The 26,932-nt window shown below is 49.5% G+C and overlaps 1 protein-coding gene and 1 long non-coding RNA gene across 3 annotated transcripts in view; both read left to right on the top strand.

Annotated features, from left to right (window-relative positions):
- Positions 1-2,251: 2,251 nt before the first annotated feature.
- LOC142890672 (uncharacterized) lies at positions 2,252-4,075 on the top strand. Its single transcript, XR_012927107.1, has 3 exons — positions 2,252-2,583; positions 3,215-3,290; positions 3,417-4,075. It is a non-coding gene; the product is annotated as an uncharacterized LOC142890672 (long non-coding RNA).
- Positions 4,076-5,940: 1,865 nt separating this feature from the next.
- sema3c (sema domain, immunoglobulin domain (Ig), short basic domain, secreted, (semaphorin) 3C) overlaps positions 5,941-26,932 on the top strand; it is a 33,471-nt gene continuing 12,479 nt past the window's right edge. Inside the window, exons 1-6 of one of the 2 annotated variants that reach the window (XM_076030016.1) lie at positions 5,941-6,238; positions 8,643-8,801; positions 20,842-21,002; positions 21,431-21,493; positions 24,758-24,877; positions 26,071-26,161. In XM_076030016.1, coding sequence (XP_075886131.1) covers positions 8,669-8,801; positions 20,842-21,002; positions 21,431-21,493; positions 24,758-24,877; positions 26,071-26,161 — 568 coding nt within the window. In that variant the 5' untranslated portion in view covers positions 5,941-6,238; positions 8,643-8,668. Of the gene's footprint in view, positions 6,239-8,631; positions 8,802-20,841; positions 21,003-21,430; positions 21,494-24,757; positions 24,878-26,070; positions 26,162-26,932 lie in introns of both variants that reach the window. The other variant, XM_076030015.1, reaches the window with a different exon arrangement.

The following is a 26,932-nucleotide window of genomic DNA, read 5'->3' as shown; positions in this document are numbered from 1 at the left end:
GCTGCCGATGTGTGAGTAAGCGTCCCTGTTTCCAACCCCGGAGAGGTAAAGCTGTAGTTGGGCCGGGAAATGAGGGATAAACTGCAAAAACCGCCGTAACAACGGTAGGTTAATGAGGCGTGGCTAACAGGCTACCAACAACAAAACAAAACAAAACAAAACAAATGGGCTGGACCTCACGTTGATGGTATGGAGCGACAATACCAGCAGGATGCGTCTTGAGTTCCCAAGCCTCCCTTTGTCTCCGCGGAACCATTAAAATAACTTATTTAGCCGAGCGGAGGAGCTCCGCGACTTGGAGTCTTTCACTCTGATGCGCTCGCAAGAATCAGATGGAGTTCAGTCATGTGGATATTCCAGGAATAAAACCTTTCAGAGTTTCCAGCCATGGATTTGGTTGTGAACACACCACCGCACGCACACTCACAAGGTTTTGGGTGCCTCCACATTTCACCCTTCATCCATCACACTTGTCTACGAGAAGGTCCTCCAGCATCCAGCAGAATTCTTCAGTAATCCATGACTGAAGCAAAGCAGACCTTCCAGCTCCACCTCTGCTGCTCGGGAACACCTGTCAAAGTCTCTGGAACTCTCTCAGTCGTGATCTGACTCGACGTGCTAAATCAAAACATCAACCTCTGGGTCAACGATGCGGCCAGATTTTGTTAAACGGGCGTGAGGTGAACAAACTCCCCTCCAGACTTCTCCAAATGGGGAGCGTGTCAGTGTCATTTTCATGGACAAATGGTTCTGCTGAAGTCTGAATCACGTCTCTCTCAATTAGGCACCCATTCGGCTCAGCACCACTTTTTAGGATTCCCAAGATTACAATGTGTGACTGTGTGATGGACTTTTATCATCCTGGAAACCCAAATGAAACCTCTCCTAAATAGTTTGTATTAATCTTGTGCATCCATCTATTAAATGACCCATAAAAAGCATTTGGAAAGGCGGAGGCTCAACTTGGAAGGTGATTCAAGGGGAGCAGTGAGATTTGGCACTAATAGCTGTGGCAACGTAAGTTATCATCCTTCACAGAACTTAACTAAATCCTTCCGAATTGGCCATTTGGGAGTCATAATGATGGGATTTTCTTTATGGAAGTTTGTCCTTCCTGCTTTTAATGCCAAAATGCAGTGAAATTCTCACAAAACTGGAGCTACAGCAACATCCATGCTAATCTCTGTAGTGATTGTCACAGTAGCTGCCTCTTCTCTGTCTTCTTTGTGGTTTTTGATAGTGGCTTGAAGAGTTTTACTCATGTGCTTTCTGCTGATTTGAACCTTAAGGGAACTTATTGGTTATGGCATCCCTGTGAAATTAGGACTGCTTGGAAACTGCTCTCTGTTCGATTGTGACAAGATGGATAAAACAGATTTTTCAGATTTTGAAATCTGAGCGAACCAGCTGCTATCTAAGCTGCTATTTTCCTCACGGTTTCTCAATTGAGGCGGCACTTCACTCGTTCCCTCCACTCTCTCCTCTCTCTTGCTCATCTAATTCGAAGCTCCAAACGTCATCCTCCCATACAGCTGGTCACTCTGGCCTCCTCCACCCTCCCCTCTCCGTCCCCTCAGAGCCTTGTGCCAAACAGTAGAGTCTGAGAACCACCCGTCAGCCTCCTCTCCTCTTCCCTCTGCTCCACCGCCCATCCAGCAGGTCCAGGATGAGCTTCCAGGACTTCTGCTCTCGGCAGCTGTCGCCCGCCACCATCCAAACAGCCCGGCGTCCAACTTCTCCGCCCAAGGTTCCCCGGGGCCGCTTGTCTCATCGCGTCTAATCCCAGAACGATCGGCCGAATATCCATTTTGTTGTGTTCTGACGCAGTTTCCAGAATATCCAATTTCCTCGCAGGCCTGTTATTGTGTCACTCATCTGAATGTCGGCCAGCCTCCTTTCCTCGATTTCCCCCCAAATAACAAGAATCTGCTGTATTTTTCACATTGGTTTGCAAAGTCTGTTTGTTTTGGAATGGTGTGGAGATGGAGGTTTTATCACCGGATGATATCAGTGTTTTTGCAAGTCGATCCTCAATTTGCAAATGTCCCCGCTGTGTAACAGTAAAGTCTCGCCTTATCTTATCTTGACTTCCCTCCCTTTGCAACGCCTTTCTTTTTTTTCTCTTAGCATGATTGCAGCGTTTGAAAACAGTCTCTTTCACATGTCGTGCGCATATGTGTTTGTTTGGAAGCGACGTCATTGGAAATGTTACAGGAAATGTACAGCAGGAAGTCCTTCGGGGATTTGAAGCCGATGATATCTGGGAACGGGCTCGGAAACGTGTAAACCCAACGGCAGGCTCGTGGAAGCAGCATCCAAAAACCACAACTACTGTATCAGAGCCGCAAATTAATTGGCTTTTACAAGCGGGACTAATAAAGTGGGGGACTTTGGCTGGCCGATCACATTACAGCTGCGCCGTGTCGTCGTTTAAAATGATGGTTTCAACATCATCCAGACGCTGGCTGAAAATTTCACTGACTCTGTGTTTGTTCTCTCAGAGGCAGTAGAGAGATAAAAGAAGACAGCATCAGAGGAGACGGAGAACAAGAAGAAAGAGCTGCCAAACATCAGATCTGAGAGGTGAGTTCTTGCCAAAAGAAAAAAAAAGTGCTGGCGAGGCAACTAAAGCTATCCTATCCTATACCAGGCCAGCTGGGGGCGCTGTGTCAGTGGCAGTGCTGCCCTCTGTGATCAGAAGTAGAACCAGAGTAGAACCACAGAAATTAATTTAAAACTGTAATAATTCCAAGGTTTAAAAAAAATAACTAAAAACTAAAGTGTGTCCCTTTAACTGTGATAGTTTGTCCACTGTTGTCTGTCATCATTTCAATTAAAGTGTGACCGTCTTACTGCTGCTTCTTGATGGATTCCACCTGTGCTGCGGCTCACCAGGTGTTCAGCAGCTTCCCAGAGTGGTGAAGACACTCTGGGAAGCTGCTGAACCAAGGCAGGGAGGAGGAGCCGTACGTAGTTTCTCTCTTTTTGAGATTCAGTCGAACCCTCCGTCTCCGAGGGGGGAAACACCAAAACAAAACAAAACTTTGTTCGTTTAATTCAAGCAGCAAACGCCGCCGCGTCGTTTAGCGGCTTTGTACGTTTCCTCTTTGGCGGCTCCGCTGCTTGTTTGGACCATCTGGTGTTTTCAAGCTGCTGTTTGGCTGAGGGAAGAGTTTCTGTTTTTTTCCTTCCTTCCTTCCTTCCTGGCACCCAGAAATGCTTGCAGATGCGCTGTAGCGAGCAGCCGCAAAAGAGTGCCAACATGTGGCAGCTGCTGGGAAGAACAGCCGGTGAGTTGACAGTGACGGCTAATATTTTCCTTCCATGTATCTCAGCTTTTACTTTTATTTTATTTGTATTAATATTTTTATTATTATTCTGCCCCCCCCCCCCCCCTGTCCTCTCTATATGTGAAGATGATTCCTGCTCTTCAGCCTCTGTCACCCAGCCAAAGCTAAATAAGTCCCCGCTCAGGAACTGACTGCATTCCACACCGTCTCCCTCCAGCTGCTGCGACGGGTAGCGTGACTCTTTATTTTGACTCCGCCTACTCTCGTTCCTCCTCTCTCTGTCGGCCTTCCACCAGATCCAGCCGGCTAATTAACCCTGTCTCTCCTTGTCGTCGTTTTTCCGCCAGTGGTGTCGGCCGGCTGGCGGTGCAGGGTGCACTGCTACATATGTATCGTCCAATCAGCCTTCCAGATTTTCTGGAGGGGAAAATTAATCGTTTGCAAACTCAGCTACAGTTGAAATCAGGCACGAAGCTGGAAGATGTTGCCCTGATGGATATCGAAGAGTCAAGAGGCTGCATTGTCTCATACTTTGAAAAGGTCCCAACTTATTAATTAATTACCCCCGCCACTCCCAAAAAAAAGCATATTTAGCCTTGTGATTACAGCCTCCTTTCACAGCACCGCAGTTCACCCCAGGCTGCTGCTAGCTTACACAAGCACGCTGTGTGCATATGTGTGATGCACCGATCGTAACCCCGTTCTCTCTCTCTCAAAAAAAAAACAAAAAAAAACATGTGCCCTTGGCCTGCGCACTGAACTGCAGGGCTGACTAATGAGCAACATGTGCGCGGATAACGAGGAGCAGGGCCGAGCCCTCGCTGACATCATCGTCAGAGGATGAAGAATAAGTGATTTTTTTTATTTTTTTTATCATCGACAGATCTCCCATCAAAGCCGCCTGCACGGCGGCGGTGTGATCCTCACTCATCGGTGAGATTTACAACTCGGACCTCACCCCTGCCTGCCTCTCATCGCCCCCCCCCCCCCCCCCCCTTCCAAGCGATGAGCAGAGCACACAAGTGGGTCTCGTAAAAACAGCGCCGCTCTACTGGGCCGTCCTGACGCTTTAATTGGCGAGGCGTAAATCAGCGCTCCATTGTCAGGCAGAAGGCTAATTAGTTCCTTTTGGTCTTCCTTCCATTTTACCGCCTGCCTGTCTGTCTGTCTGTCTGTCTGTCTGTCTGAGGCTTTTATCAGCAACCTGCCTTGCACATGTGCACCTCCCCTCCCCATCCCTCCTCGCTTTTCCACTCTTCTTCCTCCTGAGCCGCAAATAGAAATAATCTGCTTCAATTTATTTTTTGGCGCTGTGAAATTGTGAAAATCCTGAATTTACCAGCGCGATACATGCCGCTCTCACGACTCTGCAGCTGAAACAAAAGCATCTCTTCATTTGATAAAAGATAAAAAAAAAAAAAAAAGCAAAAGCAAGCCGGGGTCTGTTTTTCCCTCTCTGGCCGCGGCTGAATCCACCGCAGCTGCTGTTTGTCACCAGCTACCATGTAATCACCGCATCGCTGTCCATTAAGTCGGAAAATACTGCAAAGCTGTCAATGTTTCGACAGAAAAGCTGAACCTAAAATGCATCTGCACTTGTTTTATGGGATATTTTCACGACTCGACGATATCATTGTGCAGCTGGACCGAAAATTAACAGCTTTGCCTGCGAGCTCCATGGGTGGAAAATTGTTTTTTTTTTTTCTTGGCCGCGACCGGCAGAAATTTTAATGCGGGTCATCTGCAATGTTTTACTGCCACAGTTTCTTTGGTGGGATTTTCAACTGGCTCCCTCACTGAAATTCTCTGAAACCGATGCGCAAACGTACCGAAATGCTGTCAGGCTTGTCACGTGTATGTTCAATACCATTTGGCCACTGGATGTCGTTGTTTGTCAAGGGGCTTTTCACGCACCTCCTCGTGCACTAAACAAAACAAACCAGTTCCCTGCAGCAGCAACAGCCTCCAGTTTGATGCCAAGAGTGATGAAGTCACGCCACGATTACTGCGGCCAGCAGATGGCGCTCTGCATGTTTATGCCCTTACCCCCCTTTCACTGACAAATTCAGGCTTCTGTGTTTGCGGGGCGCGCTATCGTTAGCATCAAACGGTGTCCGTTTGTCGTTGTGGACGGAGGAAGGACGGAATTAACATCAAACAGTCGTAATTTTCAAACAGTTTGCATCACATTAACCTTGTTTCAGCGCTAACGAGCAAAACGCTGATGTGCGTGCTGGCGATTAAAAACTTGCCAAATGTTTCCGCTCAATCGTGGAATAAGATATAAGCTGCAGCGTTGCTTCGCCCCAGGACCTTTTATTTTTGATCCCGAGCACCAGTGGCAGCAACCAGGAAATTAAACTGATTGGTTTTTCCCCGTCGTGGCCGAACTGACACCCTGAGTGACTGTGACCTTTTCTCCTGCTCTCTCTCTCTCTCTCTCTCTCTCTCTCTCTTGCACACGTCTTAAGTTTGCTGTCTTGTTAGCGGTGGGGGGGGGGGGGGTTCAAGGCGGGAGGGGTAAGAAGGAGGAGGGGGGGGGGCACTTCAGTGGAGAGTCTGTAATAGGACACCAGCCCTCGTCTGTCTTCTCTCAGCTGTGCTCTCCGGTGCTTCTCCCTCCCGCTGACGCCTGCTCTCTCTTCTCTCTCTCGCGTGCTCGCTCGCTCAACCCCTCTCTCACCCTCACTCCCTCTCACTCTCTACCTCGACTCCTCACATGGACTAGCTGCAGTTTCTCCTCCCGCTGCTGCTGCTGCTGCTGCTGCCACCGCTGCCACTGCAAACTGGACCAAACTGGAGAGACTTTATTTTTCATCCCCCTTCATTCTTCTTCTTTGGTTTTTTAAAGGAGTTTAAAACATCTGAGCTGGGCTCTTGGCTGCTGCTGCTGCTGCTGCTGCTGCTGGTGTGAGTGGAGGCGGCATCGGAGGAGACGCTCTTGAGAGGTGAGTCCTCTAAATCCTGCGTGGGGTGCTGGGGGCTTTTACCTGCTGGGGGAGGAGAACAGGTGCAGCTCCAAGTCTGACTCACTCCTGTTTGGGCCTCTCAGACCCCCGACTTCAGCCGTTCCAGCACCCGTCCTGCACGGCCGTGACAGTAGGGGTGAGGGGGTGGGGGGTGCTGAGAGGGTTCCGTGTGCAGGCTGTAATGGAGCTGCTGACAGCTGAGTGGTGGGGTGTGTCCCAGGCAGCACGCAACTTGTTTACCGCTTCAGAGTTTTAACTCCAAGGACACAGAAAATGACTTCTCATTTGTGGCCCCCCCCCCCCCCCGTTTTTGACCACGTGTGAAAATAAACAAAGGTGGTTGAGTGATTATTTAAAGACGCTCCCGTCACGGCGGGATGGAAAATTCATCAGGAACGCACCATAAACGTAATTAGCGCTCCAGCTGCAAATAAGAGCGTCAGCGTGGGGGCTCGGGGACGGAGCTCCGTGGAGGCTTTGGTTCCTGATGCACCTTGTGGAGACCAGCTGAGCCACATGTCCACATGTGCAGCAGCACCAGCAGCAGCAGGAGTGACGGTTAAACGTTACGGGACCCCGAGGGTGGAGGAGGTGATCCGACCCCCCCCGGGGTCGACGACATCCCCAGCTGGAGCCTGTCGGCCCTCCGCCGCTCTGCATCCAGGCCGAGTGGAGCCTGAAACACACTTTAAAGGGTCGATTCACTCTAAACAACCCCTGAAAAGAAGAAAAACCCACTAAACTCTCACTCAGCGCTAACCGCCTCCTAATTAACAGTCTGGGATCCCGAATTGTCGCGTCGCAAATTCGCTTTTTTCAGCTTCCTCGCTGTGTCAAGCGGGGGGGAAAGGTTGCGGTCGCGGCAGTTAAAGTGCGGCAGTTAAAGTGGAGTGAGGACCAATAAAGAAACCAACTCGGTTGAAGTGAGACAGACGGGAGTCTGCTGCGTTCGAAAGAAATGAAATCCCTCCCTTCGCACCTCGGCCAGCTCGACGCTAACACATCACATTGGCTGCAAAGTGAAACCCGAGGTTTAATTGACTGTGCCCTACAGTCCCAGCGAGGTTCTTTTAAATCTGTCGGGGGGGAAGTGATGTGTAATCCTACAGGGCGGGGGGGCGGCTGGTGGTTGCAGGTTTCCAGCAGCAGCTGGGAAAAAGCCTTTAAAACCCAGAACCCAGTCTGGGCCTGTGGACTCAGCTTTTAAAAAACATTCCGCCAGTCGCAACCAGACCAGAAAGAGAAAAAACATCCTCCACCAGGTGGACAAGCTTGCATCCAGGAAGTCCTTTTGGGGGTTGGGGATGGGGGGGGGTCAAACAGGAAGTAGTACATCTTCTGCTCCAGGTCCATCATCTGGAAGTCCTAAAAGCCGCCGCTGCTGGTCCGCAAGGACAGGAAATTTAAAAATGTGCAGATTCTGAAAATTAGCGGGGGGGCGACGCAGGAGGGGGGGAGTGGGTGGGGGAGGAGCCTCAGGATGCAGCCGGCGTCCAGCTGTTTGACTCCCGACGTCGCTTGGCGTCTCCAGCGAGCAGCCAGCAACTCTGTTTTTCTCTTCTTCTTTTTTTTTTCTCATCCCTCCTCACCGCTGCCCTCCCACCCCCTGGCTGGGCCTCGCCGGCCCAGACCCTGTTTGGCGCCGACCCGAATCACGCAGCCGCCCGATCAATTTTTCAGCGCACATCCATAAGCCATGAAGACGCCCCCCGCAGGGGAGACCAGGCGCTGATGTTGTTGGGTTGTCTTTTTTTTTTTTTTTTTTTTTTTAAGCCGTGTGTGTGTGTGTGTGTGTGTGTGTGTGTGTGTGTGTGTGTGTGTGTGTGTGTGTGTGTGTGAGGGAGTGCACGGAACACATACACACACACTCGCACACATGCACGGTGTAAGAAAAAAATTGTTGATGCTCCTGCAGCAGAGTTGCGGCCCTGCTGTACCTGCTGCCATCAATAATTGAGCTGCTCTCGTCCAGCTATGGAGAAACAAGAAGAACAAGACAGGAGAGCAGAGCCCCCCCGCCCCGCAACCTCTATACACCGCCCTACACCCCCACCCCCCAACCCCACCGCCTCCTCGCTGCAGATTTATCTCATCCATATTTCAGGGGGGCAGCAGCAGGTGACAGCGGCCGACCTGCGTCACTCACTCACAGCGCCCCCTCTGGTCTGCACCAACATGAATCTGGTCCTTATTGTTTCTTTATGACAGTCATGGGACTGCTGCTGCCACCTCAGAATAGCACACACACACACACACTGCAGATGTTTGTTCCTGTGATTTAAAAGGCAGCGTGGTATCCATATTAGTTGATGAGCTCGTAATGCAATTTACCATCTGAAGGAAAACCAACTGATCTTCTCTCTCCCTCTCAGCCCTCCTGCAGGGTTCGCCGCCTGTTTTCCTGCAGCCATGGGCAGCTCGGCACGGCCGGCGGGCGCCGCCGCCACCGCCGCAGCGCTCCCCCTTCTCATGGCTCTGCTCCTCGCCGCCGGGACCTCCGGCCTGCCGCAGCCGCAGCCCAGAGTCTTCTTGACGTTCGAGGGTAAGGAGACAAAAAAAACCCACGAAGCAGAACGCAGCGAGCCGGGTTTAAAACCGCGGGTTTTTACGGCTGAGCTTGTGTGGAAATTGAAGTGTGTGTCTGTGTGTGACACAATAGGCATATATCGTGTCCTGCTGTGAGTCAGCAAGAAAGTCCAACCCCAGCAGCAGGAGGAGGCAAGGTGGGGTGAAGGGGGGTTGTGGGTGACGAGGGGGAGGGGCAGGAGGCGGAGCTTAGCAGGAGGAGAACCTGCTGCTGTATCTGTTCCCGGTTAAACTTGAATCCAACTCATCTCTGCTGCTGCAGCTGCTGAGAATTCCTCCCAGGTGGAATCATTATGAGTTTCACTTTTTAGTGATTCCCCGAAATGAGAGCCCAGGCGGAGGGAGTGAGTCAGAGCGGCCGAGCCGTCCGCTCGGTGCCTGGCGGAGTCGCAGTGCGTCTGCTTTCGGTTCTGAGTGGCGGGAGCAGCCGAGGTCGTCCGTCAGCTGCATTGTCCAGACATGAGAGTGTGGAAGGTTCCATGTGAGGAAAAAGTAAAAGAACTTTGCAGGGGTTTTTAACACTCACCCGTGTCTCTGGGCCTGCCATCCGATTTTTTTTGGGGCCCTCTGTGATGTCACAAAGGGGACGTTGATGCCTCTCCCGAATTGGTGGCCACACCCACCGAGCCAGGAGGTGTCCCCGTTCCTCTGAGACCACCCACCCGCCTCCACCCCCCCGGTACCCGTTCAAACCATGAAGGTTCCAGCAAAGCATTTATTTTAGCTGGAGGCTACAAACAGAGGGCTAACTATGCTGATTTTCTTTTTGGATAATTAATCATGCAGCGCAGCTTCACTGGAGTCTGAGAAAAAAAAATAAAGATGTGATTTTTTTTTTTTTTTTTACACCTCGAGCCTTTTAAACCCTCATTTAAAGACTAAAGAAACTACTTTTGGTACCAAGACAAAATGAATATGGAAACAACCCAGAATTTGGAGCTGGATCGTTCCGTTGAATTCCATTTCAACGCTCAAAACGCTCCACATCACGTCTTTTCTGCTGGCTGCTCCATTGCGAGATCCTCCTCCAGTGTTCCCAAACAAACAGTCGGCTTTAGGGGTCAGAGGTCGTCTCGCTGAAACCGAGCCAGTCCCCCGTAAATCGCCCGATTCTCCCTTTTCAGAGCCGGGATTAGATGTGATTTGTGCCTTTTACCGCAGTGGGGTTGGGGGGGGGGGGGCGGGGGGGCGACCATAAAAGGAGACGGTGGGTGCGGGAGAAGTCTTCTCTACCCGGGAGGCTTTTTTTTTTTTCTTCTCGTAAAGGCGATGAAGGAGGAGGAAGAGGAGGAGGAAGAGGAGGGGGAGGAGGTGGAGGAAGAGGAGGAGGAGGAGGAGGAGGAGGAGCCAGAGGAGACGCAGGTGCTTCGGGCGCCGTTTGGAATCTGGCTAAAGCAGAACAAGCTGGAAGAGACGCTAATCAGGAAAAGACGAGATCAACTCTAACCCGATCCAGGCGCGGGGGGGTGGGGGGGCACTTCAGAGGCAGCTTTGCGTCCTGCTACCGCGGACTCTGCCCCCCCCCACCTCCTCACCCTCTCACCCTCTCACCCCCTCACCTCGCCGTGAGCGGCGCAGCCAGACCGCAGTCAGACGTGTATAATAAACAGAGAGCCGCCGCGGCCGAGGCCAAGTCACAAACTGTGCCGCCGTCGGGATGATGAAGCTCCTCCGACAGGGAAACCCGGAGTGATGAAAGAGACGAGGCCAGAGTTTAAAAATTGAAAAAAAAAAAAAAAAAAAACTCCCTGTCGCTGTTTTACATCGTGTTTGATTTGTCGGAACGAGGCCGAGACGCTGCAGGAGACCCGTTCGGAAAACTTTTTTTCATTTTTAAACAGCTTAATTCAGCAAAAGAGAAAAATGTTTTCTATCAATCTTTGAACAGCCCGTCGGAGAGATAAACATCAGAGGAGGTTGACGGGAAATCTTTATATCTGCGTTTTAGCAACTTCACTGTTGCTGTCCACAGCTTTCATTCAGTGCCAGGCAGCAAATATGCTTGTTTACATGTTCATATTTTACAATTCTGAGGGAAAAGAAAACACCTGGAGCCCAACAGCAGAACCACCAAAGTTCTGCACTGAAAATAGTTTTTGCTTGAAAAAAGTTGGAAAAGTTCTTCTGCTTGGCTCTCCTGAACCTTTCAGCCTCATTGGCTTTGGGACTCTGCAGTGTTGTTGGACCAGGGGTGGGAGGCTCCTGGATGCCTGGAGGTCATAGTGGAGGTCGTCGGGCCTCCTCTCACTCCCTTCTGGCAAAGCTGCAGCCGTTCACATGCTGCTGACCTGGAAATACATACAGGGAGGAACGCCGGGGCGATGTTTGTTTGAGAGCACGGAAAGCAGTTCTGACTGATTGAGATGATCTGCTGCTTTGTCACGGCTCATTTCCACCTCCCCCCCCCCTCCACGAGTTCTTGTTCTCCACTGGAGGTTCTTCGCTGACGATCCGCAGGCGCGTTGCCGCCGACAAAGCCGCCTTTTGTCCGCCTTAAGTGCCCCGAAATCGTCGGGATTGCGTTACACAGGCCGAGCTTTTCTGCTGAATCACGGCCGGTCGATGCGTGCAGCTTTTTTAGATACCTTAAATGCCTGCAAGGCGGAGAGGAGCGGAACTAATTCCAGGCATCCGTCATTCCGGGAGCGCCGCTTGTGCATTCTGGGCTCCTCGGAGGGAGGATCTGCCCCGCGAGGACCGTGCTACATTAACCTCTTGCAAAGTCACAACTCAGATTTAAAAATCCGGTGGGAGGAGGAGGAGGAGGAAGAACTAATGGCTCCCCAAGGTTTTCACTGCCTCCGTTAAATCATCTCCCGACTTCTGCTTCTTCTTCTTCTTCTTCTTCTTCTTCTTCTTCTTCTTCTTCTTCTTCTTCTTCTTCTTGTTTTCCTTCTTTGGGGGAAAAAAAGAACAGCTGCCAAGTCAATCTCATAATTGCGCAGTGATGCGGACGCTCGGGTGGTGCAGCAGCACACGTCATCTGCAGGGGTGGTGCAGAGGTCTTTGGATGTCAGAGATTAACAGACGGGCTGTCACTGGGCGTGCCCAGAGGTCTTTTCAGGACGGCCTCCTCCTCTGGAGTAGCCTCAGCTTATTAGCGTCTCCGCTCTTGTCCGAGGAACTGGAGAAATAGCTGCGATTGCGATGGAATTCCAAGCTGGACACAACTGAACACTAGTGTTCAAGTTTGCAAGGCCCAAACCATTATTTTTCTCAAGTGGGACTTTTATTAAAGTTTATTTACTGTGTAGTGTGTAAGCGTACAACTTAGGGCGAGTAGCAACAGTTTCACATCTCTGAAAATGTCTCAAATTGTTCACTTTAGCGGTGTGCATACTTAGTACTTTAAGTGAGCAAAGTGAGAAGTATGAAATTTAGGGCCTTATTTTCTCAGTCAAACGAGACTGAAACTGTAAGAATGGAGGCTTCTCACGTTCAAAAAGCAATGTAGCTTAATGGCAGAATGACATCTGAACACTAACTGACGTTCCTCAAGGGAAGTATCCACTAGCCAGCAAACATTGTCTGAGCAACAACAGCATATTTCAGTCTAGTCGGTTTAGTATTGTTGAGTCTTTAGGTTGTATGGGTTTTGATTTATTTTACATCTTTAGTCTGGCAGTATTGCAGCTAATATTACAATAGAAGAAGATGGCCTAAAGTTGGTTTGCAGCACAGTGACAGTAATGGGCAACATCAAGTATCCAGGAAAATAAAATGCATTGACACGTGGCTCAAGAGATTTTTTTTAAGGAGGCTAACAGCAGTTCGCAGCTCAAACTAACCTCACTCTTTGTTTCCATACCAGCTGTTTTAAATCCTGCCACCTCTATGTCAACAGACCTGAAATGGGCCAAACGAAAGGAGAGAAAAAAAAAAATCCATCTTAAAATAAACCACCCAGAAGACGGAGCGTCCACCCTTTTAGCTCGTTTACATCCCGCCGACGTTCGCTCAAGTATTTATTTTCACCGAGTGGCTTCATGTGCACTCAGTCCGTCTGCAGACGGCGGTGATGTCAGAGACTTTCCCACCACAGATGCTTGTTTTGCCATGGATGTTTTGAGGGGTTTTATTTTTTCTCTTTATTCCTATTGCGGTTAGCCGTAGCTCTCCCTGCCCCAGGGGCTGACAGAGTGCGAGACGTCCGACGGTCGGCCAGCTTTTCTCTCCTTGTCTGTCCGTGTTTGGGTCACCCACCCCGCCCCCGACCCCACTGTCAGCTCCCTCTGAATGATTTATCGCGCAAATCCCCTCCTCTGCAACACGCTGAAAGGTAATCAGTTGGCAATCAATACGGGCTAGTCCGTCCTTTAAACGCAGCGCCGGGGTCAACAGTAAAATCTGCCGCTTGACAAGTGAAGACTTCCTCCCGAGGGGCCACTTTCTGCAAATTGTCCCGCTTTGTCGGGCCTTTGCACACTGGAGGGTTTTCAATCAGCGGCGCTGTGTTTGCATCACCGAGTGCCCTTCTATACCTGCAATGTAAAGGGCATAATTTTGTTTTTCGTCCCTGTAGATAACCGTTCTTCATGGATGAAAGGAAGTTGCGGGCAGCCTGTAGCTTCAGTCCACGGCCTGTTTTTGAACAGGTGCATTTTCAATCCTTTATCGCCCCGGGCGGAGCTTTCACCTTCAATCAGCACTGGACAAACAAGGGCTTGACCTCATGGGACCTCAGGTCACCCGTAAATATATAATAAAATACAACGCAAAGATTGAAGTCCGGTTGGCTTTTCCCCCATTGGGAGCGTCGCCCCTGAGAATCCTTTGACCCGTATCTCCTCAAGGCGCCCCGGCGCTCAGAGAGCCTCCAGGAAGAATCCCTGACGGTGAAACGGCAAAGATTTACAGTCTGCCAGCGCTCCTGCTGGGAGCAAGGGTCACGGGGTCGAGGCTAAACGGCAGAACAAGTCGGTTTCAGCACCGAGGAGAGGCCACAGGTGACATGAGCCCTGGGTACTAATTGGAGCGCCGTGAACGCCGACCGACCGTGCCGACCGATGTGACGGACAGGTTGTCGACTCGTGTTTCCCCAGCCAGCCAACTTATATGCAGGTCAGCCGTGCAGCAAAAGCCCACATTAGTCCCAGATAAAGTCGCTTCTGCTGCCAAGCAGAGAGAGAGGGAAGGCGCTCAGGAGGGCTTGCATGTCACACACACACACACACACACACACACACACACACACACACACACACACACACACACACACACACACAAGTTTTTCTTTTCCTGATGTGTGTATACATTATTTTGGCAGACTCCGTATATATAAGTCCTGATGTTCCGTCCAGCCTTTGGATTCCTATTAGAACCGTCTGGATGTTTGCAGACAGACTGTGTGATATGCAGGGAAACTTCCAGTGGTGCCTTGGATTTTAAGTGTTTTCCAGTACCGTCCCGGAGGCAGGCGGCTCGGGCCCACGGCGATGAATCGTGGCTGTTCGCCCTCGCAGTGCCTAACACGGCCTGCCGGGGGAATGCAGGGTATGCGCGTCTGGACAGACAGCCGGACGACTCTGTCAGGGGCTCGCGGGGCGTCCTGGGTGGTCTCGGCACTCTGGTACGACACCTTCACTGCCCTTCTGACGTACGTAAACGCAACCACTCATTACTGTATACACCATCGGGGAGAGGAGGAGGAGTTGAAGTCGGGTCGGCCAGATCGGCCAGAGGCCCATTTTTCATCTTTGCAGAGGCCTCTCCGTTGCCGGGGATTCTCCCCGGCTCGGTTGTACCCAAGTGTTGGCTAAGTGCAGCCATCCAGAACTGAACCCAAAGAGAACCTCGACATTGTGTCCGGCGAGGAGCAGCGCTGGTGTTTGGCAGCGGCTTGCGAGGCTGTCGGAAAGCCACTCCGTCTTGCCAAGAGGGTGAATTGCGATTAGAAAGGACGGGGGAAATGAGGGGGGCTGGGGGTCGGTTAAAAATCCTACTTCAATATTTATCAAGAAGAGCGATTGGCTGCCCTTGACAACCGGCGGAGCGACTCCTCCTCCTCCTCATTGGCAGCCTTTGAATTTATTCCACGTCGGCCTTTTGCGGGACAAAGCTGTGTGACGAGGACGAGCTCTTGCACAGGATGAGGTGGGCTTCCTAATTGGCCCACCGTCCAGGCCTGAAGTGTTAATTAGGTGGCGGGACCTTTTGGCATGTGCTGGCCCGCCGGCGTTAATCACGATCGAGCCAACGGTGCGGACAGCCGCTGTGTGTTTCGGTCGGAGCTCTAAGAACTAATCCGACAAACTAATCCCAACATTGTTGCCGCTCGCTGGTTTTTTTATCGCCGCCTGCATGCGGACCAGAAATAAAAGGTCTCCGCCGGTGGGGGTTTTCATTTGGCAAACAGCGGGGGGGACCATCCCATGAAGCTCGGCTGTGTTTTTTTATAGTCTTGAAGTGGGTACTTTGCAAAGTATCAGCTCTCAAAACTACAAGATTGATGACATAGTTGAAGTAATTACATCAGTCCAGAATATCGTAGACGTAACGCTTGTACATATACCGGCTTGTATTGTCTCACGCTCTGGAGCCGCTTGTTTGTCAGGCTGACATTTAGCGGCGAGGAAGCTGCATCTGCAATTCCTGCAGGACATGATGGCTTTGCTTGCTCATTAGATGCCAAAAGCAGTTTGAGTAAATTATAAGTTCCAGAAACATTCAGTGCGGTTCCAGAAACTTTTTTTTTTATTATTATTTGGCCGACTTTATAAAGATCTGTTTATGGAAACAGCAGGGATTCTGTTACAGCTTGATGACAATCCAATAGTCCTGACTCGGATCAGTTTGGATGCTCGCTTGACTAGAGTTGTTTGTTATTTGTTGTATTGTGTTTTTTGAGGAGGGTGGCATCTCAGCTAATATGACACTGTTTCCCAATAAGTGGTGACCTAGCGAACTGTTTGTCGACTCTGGACGACGCCTCACATGCCCAACAGGTGACCCACCAGAGCAAGAATGACCTCTAAACCCTCTGAATGTCTCGTTTTATACTTATTTTCGTCTCATTTGTTTTTTCCTTCATATTCTTGTCCAAATTCCCTTTTAAATTGACTTCTCATTTGCTGAAAACACTGTTTTGGTTCCTCTTGACTTGTTGGGACATTTTATTATGATTATTCAAGGAGAAACGAAACCGCGAAACATAAGAACGGACCGATCCAGAGCAGAAGTGTCTTCCACCTCCTTCTCCTGAAACCTCAGCCCACAGCCACAGTCGCCTCTCTCATTCGCATCGGACATATTTTCCAGCCGCTGCGCATCTCTGGTTTTTACTGCTGCGACAAACCGCTCCTTGTGACGGGACGCCTCGCACTGCCAAAAACAGAGACACGCTGTTGTCCACGGCTGCAGGCGGGACCACGTTCTCTTCCCCTCAACCCTTCCCCCACCCCTCCACCTCCCATCCCCTCGTCTCAGCCTCACGCAAACAATTTGGGAGGCTGGAAAGTCTGTCGGAAAAAGAAGGAGCGTTCCGGGGGTTGGAAATGCAAGTGACGCTTGCGGTTGATGCTTTTCCTCCACTGAGTGTGTAATCAGAAGCAGAAAAAAAAATGAGAGTCTGCACTTTAATTGCAAAGTCGGGTCGCTTCCTCTTGTCGCTCTTTTTCTTCTTCAGAGGGGACTCGCTGCAGAAGGTATAGAGACACGATGACCGCAGCTTGTTTTTCCTCCTCAGAGCTGCAGCGACAGCACGAAAGATAAATGGTGTCCAGCTGTCAGGAAGCGAAAAGGGGCCTTTTGATAAATTAACTTTTCCATAAAGGATGTCAGTCTGGCTTCGGCTGGCACCACCCGCAAGTTTCAAGATGAATGTCACAACAGACCAGAGTCAGAAGAGCCGGAGGGGGGTGGAGACTCTGGTCGTCCGTAATGCCGAGATTACGGCAAATTGTGCTGATGGCAGACATTTGTTTGTGCTCGGCGCTATAAACGAACCTTGGACTGCGGCGCAATCGCTCAGATTTCCACTCACGCATGCCAATATTTCAATAGAAAGAGTTTCAATCAGTCAAATTTCATCGGGTTCCAAATCCAATCAGCTCCCTTTACTGGTAAAGAGGCAGGAGTGGTTCCAAGCCTCTATGGAAAAGCACAGAAGAAGACGGTGATGAAGGAGCAGCAGACTGTAAACGACACCCATAAACAACGGCTACTGCTAAAGCTGCTAAAGATTAGCGTAGATCCTACAGATCTGATTCATTGCATGAATGAGTGGAGGAGTCAAAGTCTTTCCTCCCCATTGCAAACACTCTCTACCAAAGGATCCATTATCTCCTCCAAGGATCAGGTCGAGAATATTTAAAGTGTTCACGTTATTTACTGGAGAGCCTTTCAACGATGGGCACAACTCAATCTGCATTGGAAGGCCGTGTGATCCATCGCAAGGCTCAAAAACAGCCAGTTACGACCTCTGACCTCCCTGTTTTCAGAGACAGGCTGCAGCAGGGAGACAGGATATCTTGGGGGTGATACTCGTGTCTCCGCCTGAGTGCCCATCCTCCGACAAGTCAGGAGTAAACTCGGCTAAAACAACCCCTGTCAAAGAAAGTAACCTGCTGTTTAATATTGAATGAGCCGGCGGTTCAACAAAAGGCTTTTGTGCTGCTTCCGCTTGACCACTTCACACACAGAGGGGAGAGAGGTGAATAAAGAAAAAAACACATCAAAGACAAGAGACTCTGTGGACACCACCTTGCCTTTTTTTCTCGCTCTCTAACCCTCGGAGCGTCCAGTCGCAGGGGTGTCACAGGGTGGGATGTGTCGCCGTTTGTCTGCCACACCACAGTCGGGCCGCTGTGGGTCACAGCTCAAAGTCAAAGGCGAGACTGCTGGGAGGTCAGCGGGGGGCGCCGCTGAGCCCACCTGCCCACATGCATAATGGAAAAGCTGCCAACTGCCGCAGCACTTGGGCTCTTTGCTCTCCTCCACGAGTCGCTTCCAATCTGCGAAAATCCCGTCCTTCACTTTGCAGGACCTTTTTACCGTCTGCTCTTTCTGCACGCGAGCAGCAACGACGTCCGCAAACACTTTATAAACCACCCCCCACCGCAGAGGTCGGACCATGGTGTGGTCTAAACACGGAGGAATTTGCGTAAAAATTTCATCAACAGCAGAACGTTCCAGCTGATTTCGTCATCGGCGCCGGCGCTGGTAACCAACGACGCCGTGCCAAATTCTTTTGTCCGCTTGTTGTTGACGGACGATCATTCCTGAGCTGCTCCCAAACGAACATAGGGTTGCGCATGCAGGATAACGGTCCCGTTAATGAGTTTGCGGACCTCATACAGAGTTTTACGGGCTGGCGCCGGTCCCACCGCATATATCGAATGGCTTTGAAGGGAAAAAAAACGTAAAGACGTGATTGGCCTCCGCAAGCTGGAGCAGGTGCACCATCTGGAAGCGTTGAACGTCTCAGGCCGGAGATCCAGAGCAGATCATTGGGACGATACTGGATCTCGTGGCAGGTTTTCCCGTCGGGCCGTGAAGGCCGCACGCCCATCCTCGTGTCCGAGCTCACATTCCACAACGTTATGAAGGAAATGAAAGTGTTCCATATTTTCCCCCCACTGAGTATTCAAGACTTTCTCCCAGCCGGCAGCACCACACCCCTCCTGGCTCTTCACTCCCCTCCAGGAATTCAGGGCTTCGTGCGTCCGTTGAATTGGAAAGCAGGGCATGTGTTGGAACACTTGGAATGTCTATTGGTAATAAAAAGAAAAAGAAAAAGAAAGTGGATCAGTTTGATACAAGTTGTCCTACATTATCATAAATCGTTCTGACTTTCAGAGCCAAGGTAAAAAGTTCAAAGTAAAATGTTGAAATCATTTGAGATGCTTCTATCAACATGATATAGTTTGCAAGTTCAACTCTCTGCCTTTTACCTGACATTCTTTATGACCCCTAGTGGCACTACTGCCATACTGCCGATAATTCATCTCAGCTTGATGATTCATGATCATTTAACCCAGATCACTAAAATACTTTCAGCAATATTATAGCTTCATTTCAGACCTAGAATCTCTACTGAGAAAGGAAAGGAAAAACTCCCCATGCTGAACTGGAGCCGCATTTTCATTTTATTTTATGATCTTTGGCTAAGCTAGCGGTAGCCAGGCGGCTTTCCTAGTTGGCCTAAACTTCACCTGCCATCCAACCACATTTTTCGTCCCTGCGGTTTCCTGTCGCAGTTTAACGCCAGACCGCCGAAATGATTTCTGCCAGCAGAGGCACAATACGACTTCTGTAATATCTGCCCTACAACATCCATTACTAGCCGCTGTGGGCTGCGCGTTCAGTGACATCTGAGCTTCGGGAGACGAGCAAAAGTTAAAATTGCCTCCACGTGTGAAAGTGCGAAGCGGCTCTGCGGTGGAAAAGTGTTTTCCGAATCAAATCCGGGAGGTGTTTTCTTTTATACTTTACGCTGTTCTCCAGCCTGCGTGTCTGTATTTACGCTTTAGTGACGCGGCTCACATTAGCCATGTAACATGCGAAGCCCTTTGTCGTGCCGTGAGTTAAGTATTGCCTTTGCTCTGCGTGACGCTGCCAGCGATACTATCTCCTCCTCTTTGACTCTGGAGGTTGATGCAATCTGTCTTTCAGAGAGGGAGGGGGAGATGGGGGTTCCATTTTTATTAAAGGCACATCTGCTTGACAGAGTGCACTCGTTTTTAATTTTGTTCCTGGCAACCCAGGTTCTACAAGGGGGGGGGGTCACACAAAAAGAAAAGAAAACATTTTTTATGCCTGCATGTTCCTCATTAGTGGCCATGTGATGGTTTGTTCTGCCTGCTGGTGAAAAAAATAAAAACAAATGGGATTCTTCAGGGATGAAGAGCACGAGGGGTTTCTGGACGTCCGACGTTGTTAGCGGGAATTAAAATGGACGGTGCCACTTTAACACAGCGCCCGAGACAAACGAGCGGCTTGTGATCGCGACTCGGGGAATCAAAAGGCAGAAATGCTCGACAAACAAGCCGGTGAAGTGGTTGATGAGACGCCAGAGTGGAGGGTCAGTGACCCCCTACCCCGCCTCCCCCAGCCGCCGCCCACTTCAGCTCTGCCGTGCCAAATTGAAAAAGTGATAAATATTCATGAGTCGGAGGCCTTTGATGGTATGTATGGCTGAGAGTTGTTCTCCATCTCGAGCCCAAAATAACTGCCTGCGCACCATGTTTACCTCCGAACAATGCAAGTCTTTTAATGAGCCGAGCCCCGCGCACGCACTTGGCGGAGGCCTTATTTAATTTAATAGGCGCAGGAAGTGGCGGCGTGACGACCGTCTTTGTGAGCCGTTTATTGGGTCGTGGAGTCTGAGTCAGTTTTTGCCTTTTATTCGGAGGGATGAGTCACGAGTTAAGTTTTCCTTTGTTTTTTTTTAACATCAGTTTGAAAAAAAAAAACCATGTTGTACGTCTCTGTATGAACAGGCTGCTTTAGTTACGAATTGGATTAATCAAAATCTGCAAAGTTATCACGCAAAACTATATCATTTGAACTGACTCAAAAAATCTTGACTGTCGTTCAGAAAAATAGATTGTTTCAATGTATTGATCTTGTTTATATCTGCGTGTACAGCAGAATGATACAATACTATGTATCTTTTGATGCAACTTGGTTTGAAACAACAGGATATGATGGTATGTATGATGCAATTCATTCGTCACCTCACAGGCAGTTGGAAGTGTTTTGGTGCAAACAGTCACACGGCACCATTACTCACGTGTTTACGTGGAATCTGAGGAAGTTTTAATGGAGTTTTTTTCTTCTTCTTCTTTCTAGTCTTGCGGGACGCCTCGTGCCGAGACCCAGTCGGGTGGGGAGGATGATTAATGCCGGGTGGCTTGTTTGGAGTTTTGTCTCCCGGGTCCAATTTAGGGGAAAGTGGTGGAGCTGAAGCTTCTGCTTTCAAACTGGGTGCAGAATGGAGCCGATTTATCTGTTGTTGCTCAGCCCTTTACGTTGTTCCCCCCCTGTTTGTTTATCAGACTTGCAGGCGTCCCAGTACTTCGAGCACTACAGCATCTCGGACGAGGCCATGGACTACCGAATCCTGCACATGGACGAGGACCAGGACCGGATGTACGTGGGCTGCAAGGACCACGTCCTCTCCATGGACATCAACAACGTCACCGACGGAGCGCTCATGGTTGGCCGCACGCCTCAGTCTTTCATACCTCAGATTGCAGTGATTGCTTATCGCGATGCAATCCTGGCCATTGCCGCCGCTTCACAGCTCTTTTCCTTTTTCCCAAGCGACCGCCGATCATATGCAAATTAGTGCTCTTTTGCCGACGCCGCCCCCGGCAGTTCCAGGCTGATTCACCCAAAGTATTTGGCAGCTCTTTAAGAGCTGGTGCATCACACGGCGCAAGGAGGTCTCTCCAGCCACCGGATAGGTTCTCCACAGGGGGGCGCTGCATTGCGAACATTTGCTCGATAGGTTCATGGAGGCCTTTTGAAAACTTTGCATTTAATTACTGGGCGATTTAGGCTCCTGTTAAACCAGGTGATCAAAAGCTGTCTCATCAGTCCAAGTTTATTTTTTTTAATCTCATCACGTTGTTTCCCCACCAGGTGTTTTGGCCGGCGTCCCCGAGCAAAGTGGAGGAATGTCAAATGGCGGGAAAGGACCCGACGGTAGGACCCACTAGTTTGATTTGGTCACAAGTTTTAACGCCTTTTTGTCCGCCTTTGAAGTGCAATTTTCCACTCCAGAGATGAGGATTCAGAATTCGCAGCAGTGAAACACGACGATTATCATCCAAAGAACATGAAATCGCTGCTTCAAGACCCAGAGGTCAGCGGCACATTGTGACTAAAGTGAATGTTGCCGCTTGGAAGGCACTTCTGGCTAAACTGCTATGCTAATCCCCGAATTAGCTGCAGTCGCGCTGGTAACCTTTAGCAAAGAAAACGGCCGAAAATTACAAGTGCTGGCAGAAAGAAACAATTCTGCCTCATTATGTGTAATTTGTATTGTGAGTCGAGGTCGGCTCTGGTATTTACATGTTTGTGTTCCAGACGACAGGAGGCTCCTTTTGCTCCTCATATTGTGCAATTAGCAATAACAAGCTAGCATCTGTCTACAAATTGTTTGCAGCCTCAAGAGCTTCGCGGCTGGTCCGTCTCATCGAAGTCCCTCTGAGCTGCAACTGTGTTGCATGATTTTTTTTTATTTTTTTTTTAAATAACAGAATTTCTAGCATATCCATCTTTAGAAGCTCTGTTTAGAATCCTTTCCAGCTGGTCAGAGTCTGACTGGACCAATCAGCATCACCCTGGCAGTTTCTCTTTGAAGCACTTTAAAAATAAGATAGCTGCCCGCGATAAACTAACTGTTGGTAAAACCAATTATTAAAAAAAAATTTGAGAATGTGAATTTTTGAATTGGGAATTTCAGGTCTGAAATCTTGCTGATCCATCTTTGAAAACATCCCGTCTGATTCATTCATCGCTGATGTTATCGGACCAGTCGGCATCCTCTCGGGGGGCTTTGCTGCACCGGGGAATGGGCGGGGTTCAATGATGAGCCCTCATTGGCCCACCACTTTCATCCAGTCCTTCCAGACTCTTTTTTTGAATATTTTTCTACCGGCTCTGTGGGATGAGTGAAATAGATCCAAAGGGATTTGTGAGTCACTCCCTGTGACGTGCCGGCTGTGAACCAGGTGGCGCTGAAGAGCAGCCAGAGACACAACAGCAGAATCGCAGCCAAGATGACTTTTCACGCAAAAAGGTGTTTCTCTCATTGTTTTCCCCCCAAAATTTCTGGCAAACAGTCTTGATGGATGAATGGCCCTGGTGTCAGAGGTAAGACACATAAATGGGAGCTGCATGGTTCTTCTCAGCTCCGACATGTATACACTAAAGCCCAGCCAGAAAGTTTTTCCCTGTATCACGCCACAGTCTCGCACCGGGGTCGGAATGTTTGGACATAACTTGACCTTGTGCACACAGGAACGACTCTGCACGGGTGGGGAAAAAAAGTCTTTCTTCCATGAAACTCAGGACCCAGACAGGTTTTGTCAGCTGCTTCCAGATCCGTTCCTCCCACTGAGTCGGACGGAATCTTTTCAGTGCGAGTCCGGCCAGATGTCCTCTGGGTCGGGGCCACGAGTCGGACTGGTCGGCCGGGTTAAGGATGGATGAAAAACCAAGCCTTGGCGTGGGGATTTGATAAGCCAGCCTGAGTCTGAGATGGCGTTTCACACACTTTGTTTTTTTTCTTTAATGAAGACATGGAGTCGCTCCGGCTAGGATGCGCTTTCCCCTCCTAATTGGGCTGCTTGTGGGAGGAGCCGCACGCTCAGAGGCTGTGGAAGTTCCTGAAGAAGAGAAAAAGGGAAAAGAAAAATCCTCAGAAGCAACTTTATGCATTAATGGAGAACCTCATTTTCAAGTTTACGCTGCAATTCGCAATAAATTTTTATTTAAAAATTCATCACAATGATTCCGGCCTGTTCAATGAGCGTCCTACATTCTGGGGCACGAAGAGGAGGAGCAAGCTGCGACTCAAACATGTGACCATCTCTTCCCTCCTTTATTAGCGGCGACGCTAGTTTCCCTCCGCTGTTGTTTTCCTTCATTCCTCGGTCACTTCTGGCTTTTTGTTTTGTTTTGTTTTTTGTTCCACCCTTCGGTTTTCCTTTCCCACCGCAGCGTGTTTCTTGTTAGTGGATGTGGAACCTCAGAGCCGCCGGTTAAGGAACAGAGAGATCTGAGGCGAGGTGGAGCGCCGGAGAGGAGACACAGCAGGATCAGGATTGATCACGATGAGTAACCTCATCTTGACCTGGTAGCAGTGAAGCTTTGTGTACCGGTGGACACACCAGAGGTGTGTGTGCGTGCGTGTGTGTGTGTGTGTGTATTTTGCCCCGACAGCACTGCAGCAGCTGGCGTTCCCTACGGCACTCAGCCAACTTCTCCAGCAGAAATCCCTGGAAACTATCTTCCTTCTCGTCTCCTGCAGCAAAACCAAAGTTTTATCATAATTTGCCTCAAAGTTCAGCACAGCTGCTGCTGCTGCCGCTGCTGCTGCCGCTGCCGCTGCTGCTGCTGCCGTTGCTGCCGCTGCTGCTGCTGCCGCTCAGTGAAAACAGACACCGCGGGAAGATCGGAAACGTCTCACACATGCCGATGTCGCCTCGTGGAGGCCTCGGGTGCCAGCAGGCAGCAGTGCACTCTGGGATGTTTTGGGTGGCCGCAGCAAGTTTGAATTTCATCCTCCGCTGTGGAAGAGGATATGGCCGGGGTGATAAACAGGCTTTGGCTCTCTTGGCCGCCAACCAGGAAGTAGACCTCACCCTCGGCTCGGTCCCGTTATGTGATATTCGCTGGAAGGAACCAAGAAAGAAACACAAATAAACACACTTATGGTTTTGATCGAACTCCAAACAAAAAAAGCAACAAGGCTCAAACCATTTTGTTGTGTGGATTGCGGAGATTTCAGCCCATCCATCTTGAAAAGGTCCCATCCGATTCACTTCTTCAGACCCGTTGGCATCCAACAGGCAAACAACAGTGAGTGGAGTTTAATGAAACACAGGCGCAAACGCAACTTGTCTGTTGCCAACAGGCGAGAAGTGTTCATCCAATCAGCTTCCTCCCTTTGCCAGACGTCCCTGTGGGTTTGTCCCAGACAGACGTGCCGTCCCGTCTGCTGCCTCTGTAACACTTTGTACTGTTCATAAAACCATAATGAAAGAAATGTAAAAATGCTACAAAAAATGTTTTCACATTTGCGACCCTGATGTGGTCGGGTCACAGATAAATTCCCAGATGACGCCGGTCTGAACGTCAGATAATCCTCCCAGATCAGGTTTTATTGCCAAGTGGCTTCAGAGATGCTCCTCTTCCACTTTTCATGTTGTTTCGTTTTTTTTTTTGTGTTTGTTTTTCCAGCACGGCTGTGGGAACTTCATCCGAGTGGTGCAGCCCTACAACAGGACTCATCTCTTCATGTGCGGCAGCGGCGCCTACAGTCCCGTCTGCGTGTACGTCAACCGAGGCCGCAGGCCGGAGGTAGGACACCGAGCAGAACCACTGCAGTAAAATGCCTGGAAGGATTCTGAAATCTCAGCACAGCATCTGCTTCTAATTGGTGAATTAGGTGGAGGTATTTACGGCCAATCTCAGAATTGTTGCTATCAAGTGGCACTGACCTGAGTGTGTTTTCATCACATTATTAATAGTGTGAGGGAAACACTGCTTTAACTTAAAACACTTTTACTTTGTTTGTGTGTGTGCGTGGATTTAAACCATCTTGAAAATATCAACAACTATGGGCAGAAAATACATGGATGCAACAGGTGATGTGATCATCAAATATACTGCATAGTGTAGGTATATATTTGCATATACTTTCTGCATATATATACTGTATGTTAATACGTTTTCCTTTACACTCCTTAAAATGCAGTAAAAATGTGGCCTGGATAAAAACTTTTTTATTTGTTTACTTCATCAGTTTCTCTCTTTAATTAAAACTCCTCCTCCTCTGCTTGGAGGCCAGAACCTTCCTGAAAATGCCACAATTTCTAACTGTTGAGTAACTTTATATTATATCCGCACGATGGTTCCGAGGCCCACAAAGTGAATTCACTGTATCCGTCCCTTCAGCTGAGTGGAGTCCAGACTCTAGACTCTAAACTCTGCTGCCTGTTGCGGCCCTTTTTTTTTGTTTGTTTGTTTTGTTTGCACAAGTTTGCAAGAAAAACGCATCCGTTACCGACAGCCATTTGGTGCAGTGGCGCCTCCAGCCCTGAGGAGGCGCCATGGCCTCTTGGATGACGGATTATAAACAGCAATAAAAATTAGCGAGTTATTGTTCCGCAAAGTTTACAGGGATTCATAAATAGTTTTTAGAGGCTCGAGGAGGCTTCATCCACACTTTAAAGAGCCAATAAAAGTTTGATTACACTCCACGAGACGTCTCACGGAGAGTATTTACGTTAGTTCCCTGCGTACATTGCGCAACAGAAAGCGGAATTATTTCCTTCCTCGGCCGCAGGAAGTCTTGGCAGCGTGAGTGTGTGTACGTTCACCAGCTCCGCTTCAACGGCTTTAATGTCAAATGTTGACCTCAAGCTCTCGCTACATTTTTACTCAGTCTCGTGAGACCCAAAAGATAGCGAGAGGAGGCGTTGTCCTCTTCTCGCTATGATCGCAATAAGAACGCCTATAAAACAGGTGACTTCCTCTTTTCACTGCCACAGGAGCGAGTGTTCCACATCGACTCCAGGACGGAATCTGGGAAGGGGAGGTGCTCCTTCAACCCCGAGGTCAACACGGTGTCCGTCATGCTCAGTGAGTGACTCATTTTTTTGTGATTTTCTGCTCAAAACAAAAGACAAAGAGGGGAAATGAGGGGGTTGAAGGCCTTGTCATTTGTTGTCAACGTGGGATTCACAACTTCTGTGGTCGCCTGGGCTCAATTTTGGTTTGCTCCATATTTGAATTTACAGTTTGTGAACAATGTATAATCACAGCTGGTAATTTGGGGTTTTGTTTAATTGTCCCATCTGATGAAAAAATAAAATTCCCCTTACCGGTGTTTTCCACTTGTGTCTTCCTTCTTCTTCTTCTTCTTCTTCTTCTTCTTCTTCTTCTTCTGATCAAAGAGAATGCGGCCTTTGATGTCACAATAGGTGCTGACAGGCCTCTCAAAGGCAAGAGACCACACCCACAGCCAAGTGTTGGCTCCGCCCCTCTGACACTCTTTGTTTTTGTCCCGTTCCCTAACATGTGGAAAGTCTAGCAGCAGGCGGCTGTCAACACACGGCTGCACGGTTATGCAGTTTATTTCCCTTAAAGTTCTAGTTTAAAAAATGAATTATTTTTGATTGAACAACGACTCATAGCAGAATGGGGTTTACACAGCGCCCCCACCTGGCCTGGTGTAGCACTGTGTAACTTCAGTTGTCTGCGCCAGCACCTTCACCTTGACACACACCTCCTTGGCCCTTTTCACTTTGGTCTCTTCGGTGCCCCCGACTGTCACAAAGCATGTAGAGAAGAGTGAACCAGCTAGACCGACCCGTCCCAGCGAATCACACAAAAGTGATTTGTGTGCAGAAA

This window comes from Nelusetta ayraudi, unplaced genomic scaffold (assembly GCF_046127955.1).
Source record: "Nelusetta ayraudi isolate G7.1 ecotype Tasmania unplaced genomic scaffold, CSIRO-AGI_Nayr_v1 ptg000027l, whole genome shotgun sequence".
Classification (NCBI taxonomy): Eukaryota; Metazoa; Chordata; class Actinopteri; order Tetraodontiformes; family Monacanthidae; genus Nelusetta; species Nelusetta ayraudi.
This window is presented reverse-complemented; position numbering and strand designations above follow the sequence as displayed.